Here is a 7,940-nt window from a genome sequence, read left to right on the forward strand (position 1 = left end):
GACCAGGCGTCCGCCTCTCTTTCCTTCCAGGCCTGCCAAAAGTGTGACAGCCTTGCTCCTACTGCTGTCTGCAGGACTTGTCTCATTTCCTAGCGCGGGCTCTGAACGTCCTCCTGTTCGCTCTACTGCCCGTCTCTGTCTTCTTCATCTGAAGTCCGTCCTAGATGGAGCTCTACATCGAAAGGACTGCAGAACCTTTTTCTCCTCCTTCTTCGAAGATAACGGATTCCCCGGTAGACCCTTCCTTGCTGAGCGCGTCAGAAGATCTTGCGTAGCCTTTTGCATCAGAGAATGGGTAATGTCCCTGACCAGGGACTGAGGAAAAAGATGTTCCGAGAGAGGGGCGTATAGGAGTTCTGCCTTCTGTACGACCATAACTGCTTTGGTCGTGAAGGAGCATAACAGAGCCCTCTTCTTCAGAACCCCCGCAGTAAACAGGGAAGCCATCTCGTTTGCTTCATCTCTTAGCGCCTTATCCATACAGGCCCTAATACTGGTTAGGTCTTCCATTTCTGTGGCTTGTATGGGTTCTGCTTTCCTGGACAGAGCACCAAGAGCCCAGTCTAAGAAGCTGAACACCTCGAAAGACCTAAAGATTCCTTTGATGAGGTGGTCTAGCTCCGTCATGGACCACATCACTTTAGCAGAATTGAGGGCATGTCTCCTAGAAGAGTCTACTATGCCGGAGAAGTCCCCCTGGGAGGAGGCAGGTACTCCCAGGCCAAGAGCTTCTCCAGTCTCATACCACATGCCCGCCTTAGAGGCAAGCTTAGCTGGAGGAAATGAGAAGGTGGACTTCACTGCCTGCCTACGTTCTTTAAGCCATTCATTGATCCTTACTAGAGCCTTCTTTGCCGAAATCGACAGTTTCATCTTGATGAACTGCGACTGAGGAGAACGAGGAGCAGCCGGTTAAACTCCTCTCCATACAGCTCAAGGAGGGAGCAAGAGATGGGTAAGTCCTGGAGTCGAGCACTTGATGCGTCCTTGTGTCGAGCGCTGGATGCGTCCTGATGTCGGGAGCTGGATGCGTCCTGCTGTAGGGAGCTGGATGCGTCCTTGCGTCGAGAGCTGAATGCGTCCTGACGTCGAGGGCTGGATGCGTCCTGATGTCGAGAGCTGGATGTGTCCTGATGCTGAGTGCTGGTTGCATCCTGACGTCGAGAGCTGGATGCGTCCTGATGTAAAGAGTTGGATGCGTCCTGACGTAAAGAGCTGTACGCGTCCTGTCATCGAGTGCTGGAACCGTCTTGTCGAGTGCTGGTCTGTCCGGGAATGAGAGTTATTGTCTTCGACGGCGTGAGAACTAAAGGTGTCCGTCGTGTCGAGCAAAGGAATCATTATAAAATCGAGAAGAAGAGAATTCCTTTCGTCTAGAGAAGGAGAGGCGAGGCGACGAGAGCTTGATGTATCGCGGCGCCGAGAGTCGGGAGAAGAACCCTGAATGGTGCCAGGAACTTCGCGGGGCCGAGCGAGGGGTGGTTCCCTGGGCGAAGAGTGACATATCTTCCTCTCATCGCAAGAACAGTGCTGTCTGTAGTCCCGAAAGGGAGAGGAACTCCGTTCCTTCTTACCAACTGAAGAAACCTCTGCAGGAGTTTCTTTCCTTTCCTATTTACCTCTTCAACAAACTAGTAACGTCGTCCTTACGTCTGCCCGACTGGGGGGGAGGGCGGCTAAAAGCTTGCACTAGCAAAACCAGTTGGTCTTGCATGATGGTCATGAAAGATTTCGCAAACGCTGCTGGGTCTTGCGGTTCCAAAGGAGAAGGCTGCCGAGCCATGCTGGTAGCAGGAGAAGGATCTCTCGAGAGTTCTCCGTAACCTGAAGGAAGAGGAGATCTCTCCTCCCTCCATGCGTCCTGTGGAGAATTGTCCGCTCTAGGTTTTGACCTTTTTGCTGGAGAAGGCGGTTCCAAGAATCGTCGTCGGAAGGAAAAAGGTTCCAGGCCTAAAACTCCCAGATCTACTCTGAAATGGGAGAGCGAGTACGGGTCTGGTCAGCTTGCCTGCATCCACCTTCTCTTGGTCAGCCTCCGACTCCTCATACTGCCATCTGCGTCTTGGAGAGGGGCTCGGAGAAGACACTACCACGTCCGACACGCCTTTTCCGTGGCGGTCATAAGTAGCCTGGGAAAAAGCAACAGGATTGCTTGAGGCGACGGCTGACCGAGGATATGTTCCTCTCACCCCCTTGCGGTCGTCGACGTACCTTCTCCCTTGGTCCTGGGAGCTTGGTAGACGTCTAGACCTAGGGGCGTGACAGGATCGATCAGTCGCCACCTCCACTGCACTTTCACAAGCACTATCACTAATTTCACCTGCACTCTTACCTTCCTTCAAGGCTGCAAGTTGTCCTTAAAGGTCCTTCATCTCAGCCGCCATCCTGACGTACTGAGGGTCATCCAAAGTAGCTACAGGTCCTGTAGAAGGAGCAGGAGCTACTACTCATGAGCAGGTTCTACTTCTAAAGGGGTCTAGACTAACATCACTCACAGACCTAGATTTAGATTTAGAAGCCCTTCTTACTTTATCCAATTCTAATCTACGCACATAGCATTTCATCTCCATCCATTTCTTTTCCTCCAAAACCTCGCATTCTTTACACCTTTTATCTAGAGCACACTCAAAACCCCTGCACCCCAAACAAAGAGTGTGAGGGTCCACCAAAGCTTTCGGCAACCTCACCTTGCATTCCTCATTCACACACACTTGAAAATGCTTCTGAGACACCATAACCAAAGAACAATCAAAAGAATAAGCCACAAAAGCGATTGCCAATCCACAGAATAAGTCACCAATTATCAGTCGAAATACAGCGACACAGGGAAGCGAGCGAAAAAACCTGACGGCAGACTAGCAACGATGTTGTCAGTCCAACCGGCAGAGATGATCTGAGGAACAGAAAACGGGAATGATTCCAAGTACCACCCTGTAAGGGTTGTTAACCACCTAACCGAACACCTACCACTCGGCGGTTGCCGCGAGTTTTGAAAAAATCTGCCGGACCCGATAGAGACTACAGTGGTCCCCCCGTAATTCGCTGGGGGATGCGTACCAGACCCCCCCCCCCCCGCGAATAGTTTAGAATCCGTGAATGTTTTGGAACCCCCCTCCTAAAAAATGGCTCATAAAGCTCCTATCCTAAACATGTAAACACCAAAGTATCCCTAAAAAAAACCATCCTTCATCAAATATACACAAAATATGTATCCTATTATGGTTCATATTAATCTTTGAAATATTATTAATACTGTTTTAAAGTAAATCTTACATTTTATATTTATACATAAATACATACTATGTACGTACTGAATGACTTAGTTACGTATGTGAAAATAATTCAGTCCCCCCATAAGTATTCAGTCATGCACGTTTTCTTTCATACTGTTACTATTTGAGACATCCATTTTCTTTTTACAAATGTCTACTTAAAGTATTATCCTACATCAAATATACCATTTAATTGGTATTATTAATATCATTTTAAAGTAATCTTATACATTTTACCATTAGAAATATATAAACAGCCAATAGCACAGAGAGAGAGAGAGAGAGAGGGTTGTCCTTATTTAAAAGAGTGAAATGGATAATTATTGTACTTCTTTAAAATACTATCACATGTGAATTTTGAGATTAGTTATATTATTATTATTATGTGAAAATATTAATAAACATACACATGTACCATAGAAATTATCTCATATATATCAGCAAAAGGGAGAGATGGCAACACTGGATTTGACAGTTGGAACCCAGCCAACAAAGCTGGCTACGTAACAAGACACGGGGTTAACATAATTCTTTTTTATTTATAAACTAAAATCTTGCTAATTCACTTTAGTATTTTCTTTAATGAATTTATATTATTGCTGTTTACATTAATATTGATATTTGAAAAATTAGTAAAACATCATCCAAAAAAAAAATACATCGCTTTAAGAGAGATAGAGAGAGAGAGGAGGAGAGAGAGAGAGAGAGAGAGAGAGAGAGAGAGAGAGATAATCGTAGTACATATTTGTAAAATGCTTTCACATATGATTTTTGTAATTACAGTTATTATTATTATTATTATTATTTGAAAAATAATTAATAAACATATTGCGCATATATGTACCATAAAAATCTCTCATGCTCATAAAACAGAGGAAAAGAGAGAGAGAGAGAGAGAGAGAGAGAGAGGGGTGGAAATTTCATACCCACTTGACAGCAACAAATCAGCTCCTTCCCCCTCCGGTCACTTGATACGTATATCTGAGTTTTTTTTTAGAAAGAATCTGACTGGGATTTCCTTCATTCTTCCATAATTTTTTAAATTTATAAGCTAAAATCTTACTAATTCACTGTGGTATTTTCTTTAATGAATTGATATTATTGCTGTATAAATTAATATTAATATTTGAAAATAGTAAATCATTTATTTATCATACAAAAAAACATACATCTTTGTAGTAGAGAGAAGAGAGAGAGAGAGAAGAATTATTATTTTTATTATGTGATATTTAAATTATTTAAACTTACTAATACAGTATTAATCAAAATTAATATTGAAATTATTATTTTTGTATCATAAAAAAGTGTATTTATACATGAAAATAAACATCAAAATACACTAATTAGTGATTATTTTCGTCGGAAAATTCCGCGAATGGGCGAGTCCGTCCGCGAATTCAATTTCTAGATAGGTTCCAAAGAAAAATCCGCGAAATGTGTGAGTCCGGAGAACGCGAATACGGGGGGTCCACTGTATAGCTATATAATATAATATATATATATATATATATATATATATATATATATTATAATATATATATCTAATAAATATATATATATATATCTATATATATATATATATATAACTGCCAGGTAAGTCGTATTCATAAAAACAGACATCACAACCATTACCTGTCTGGCTGTCTCCATGGCCTTTTCACTTTCCCAACCATATGCATGTGTTCGTGAGTGTGGATTTCCGTATTGGTATGTAAGGTAAGGAAGCATTGCATCAAGTACACGGGGATCAAGGGGAGTAGTAGCCTGGGCATCTAAGTATAATGGTCGAAATTCACGAGTAATTTCAACTGTCTCTGGCGCTGCATGTTGTATTGGAGAGGTTCCTGAACAAGCAAAAAATACATCAATCTTATTTTGATCAAAATAATAAATCATGAATCAAATTTCTTATATATAAACAACAAATTACTTCATTACATAATAAATAGTGTCAAGATGCACTCTTATAATAATACTAGTTCCCAGTAACAGTTCATTGTAATAACTACAAATATTACTTCCCAGTAACAGTTCATTGTAATAACTACAAATATAAAGTAAAAACAAGATTGTGAAATGTCAGTTTAAGCACAAATCAAGACAAAACAATAAAGTCTAACTGAACAACCTTATACCACAAAGCTAGTTGACCAATGCATATAGGTTATCAAAATGATATTGTTAAGATACAATAAAGTTTTGTACATACTTACCTGGCAGATATATACTTAGCTATAGACTCGGTCGTCCCGACAGAATTTCAAAACTCGCGGCACACGCGACAGGTAGGTCAGGTGATCCACCATTCCCGCCGCTGGGTGGCGGGGTCTGGAACTATTCCCGTTTTCTAAGCCATAATTTCTCTTCCACCTGTCTCCTGAGGGGAGGCTGGGTGGGCCATTGATCGTATATATCTGCCAGGTAAGTATGTACAAAACTTTATTGTATCTTAACAATATCATTTTTGTACAAGTAACTTACCCAGCAGATATATAGTACTTAGCTGATTGGCACCCTTGGTGGCGGGCAAGAGACAGCTAAAAACAAAATAATACTTAAACTTAATACATTAAAAAAAAAACAGGGAAAAAACAACCTATGTTCTTGGATAACATAATCCATAGTTCCTACCTTATTGGGCTGAAGACTTCATGACTACTGTCGATGAGTCTGCTTGCCTCAAGAGCTTCAACGAGGAATGAACCTATGGTTGAATAACTCTTTGGATCGTGTCAATGGGGGCTAGCCCGCTTACGCGACAGAGCCTATACTGGATCGTACCAATGGGGGCTGACCCACTTACATGGTAGAGCCTTGACCTTTTGTCATATCAATGGAGACTCGCCCTCTTACATGACAGAGTTAAGGTTATCAAACAAATCACAAAAAAGAGCACTGAAGCCAATCCCGATCACCTGACCATGTTAGTCTTGTTACAATCTATGAATTGTAAGAGGGTCCCTATTCCCTCTGACAATTAACCAATAAAAACAACCACCAATAAACAGTAATTTAAGCCTTAAACTAATTAGGAAGGATTAGCCTCAGCTTCTCCCAGCACTGAATTCGCCGAAACATACGCTCCCAGAGCAAAGCACTTTTCGTACGAAATTTTAACGTCTCTTAGGTAATTCGAGGCGAACACCGAATTACATCTCCAAAATGTCGATTCTATAAGAGTCTGAAGCGACCATGTTTTGTGAAATGCCATAGACGTAGCTATGGCTCTCACTTCATGAGCTCTCACTCTGAAACCTTGAAATGCTCTTCTTCGCATTTAAGGTGAGCTTCCCTTATTACATCTTTTATGAAGAATGTAAGGGCGTTTCTTAGAAATCGCTCTTTTCGGATCTCTTACAGAGCACCAAAGACTTTCATCTGTACCTTTCAGCAACTTCTTCTTCTCCAGGTAGAAACTTGAGTGCTGACTGGACACAAAGTCCTTTCTAGTTCTCTCCCTGTTAATGAAGATATTCCTTTTATCTCAAAGCTTCTTGGCCAGGGCTTTGAGGGAGTTTTCATTTTTCGCTAGAAAAAATTTGGGTTGAAAGGAGCAAATCGCTGAATCCTTCTTAAACCCCACTTTACCTTCCAAAGCTTGCAACTCGCTCACTCTCTTGGCTGTTGCTAACGCAAAAAGGAATAAAAAGACTTTCTTGTTAAGTCTCTAAACGAAGCTGCGTGAGAAGGTACAAATTTCTCCGACATTAGGAACTTGAGGACCACATCCAAGTTCCAGCTAGGCTTCTTGATTACCTGTTCTTTCGTGGTCTCAAAAAGACCTTATAAGGTCATGAAGATCTTTATGTTTGTCAGATCTATTCCTCTATGTCGAAAAACTGAGGCCAGCATACTTCTGTAACCCTTCACTGTTGAAACTGCCAGGGTTACAGTCTTTCTCAAATATAGGAGAAATCTGCGATTTCCGTTACAGAGGTACTGGAGGAGGATATTTTCTTTTCCTTACACCATCTTCTAAACAAACTCCCACTTCGACTGATATACTTAGAAGTGGAGACTCTTCTGGCTCTTGCAATAGCCTTCGCCACTTCTCGTGAAAAGCCCCTTGCTCTGACAAGTCCTTCGACAGTCTGAAGGCGGTCAGACTTAGAGCGAGGTTTTTGTGACATGTCGAAAGAAGTGGGGTTGTTTGAGAAGATCGTTCCTTAGTGGAAGCGATCTTGGAAAATCCACTAACCACTCCAGCACCTCTGTGAACCAATCGAGAGCCGCCAGAAGGGAGCGATGAGGGTCATTCTTGTTCCTTCCGAGCAAGCGAACTTCCTCAATACTTCTCCTACTATCTTGAAAGGAGGGAAGGCGTAAGCGTCCAAGCCCGTCCAATCTAGCAGAAAGCTGTCTACTGCTACTGCTTGAGGATCCGAGATCGGGAGCAATATGGTTTCTAACCTGTGATTCTTGTTGGTCGCGAACAGGTCTATATTGGGCCTTCCCCACAGATGCCAAAGTTGTTGGCAAATCTGAGATTGAGAGTCCATTCCGTGGGTAGGACTTGTTCTTTTCTGCTTAACAGATCTGCCCGGACATTTTCATCTCCCTGCACAAACCTTGTGAGGAGAGAGATCTTCCTTTCCTGTGCCAAACTCAGCAGATCCTTTGCTGATTCGTACAGGGAAAAGGAATGCGTCCCCCCTTGTTTCTTTATAT

General features: G+C 42.4%; 1 protein-coding gene across 1 annotated transcript in view; it reads right to left on the minus strand.

Moving 5' to 3' along the window:
• LOC135203681 (cysteine desulfurase-like) overlaps positions 1 to 5,116 on the minus strand; it is a gene marked incomplete at its 5' end in the record, with an annotated part of 72,835 nt that extends 67,719 nt beyond the window's left edge. The window contains 1 exon segment of the mRNA XM_064233579.1: positions 4,905 to 5,116. Within this exon segment, the coding sequence (XP_064089649.1) occupies positions 4,905 to 5,116 (212 nt within the window).
• Between the last annotated feature and the right edge of the window lie 2,824 nt (positions 5,117 to 7,940).

The sequence above is a fragment of the Macrobrachium nipponense genome, chromosome 36, assembly GCF_015104395.2.
Source record: "Macrobrachium nipponense isolate FS-2020 chromosome 36, ASM1510439v2, whole genome shotgun sequence".
In the NCBI taxonomy this organism is placed as follows: domain Eukaryota; kingdom Metazoa; phylum Arthropoda; class Malacostraca; order Decapoda; family Palaemonidae; genus Macrobrachium; species Macrobrachium nipponense.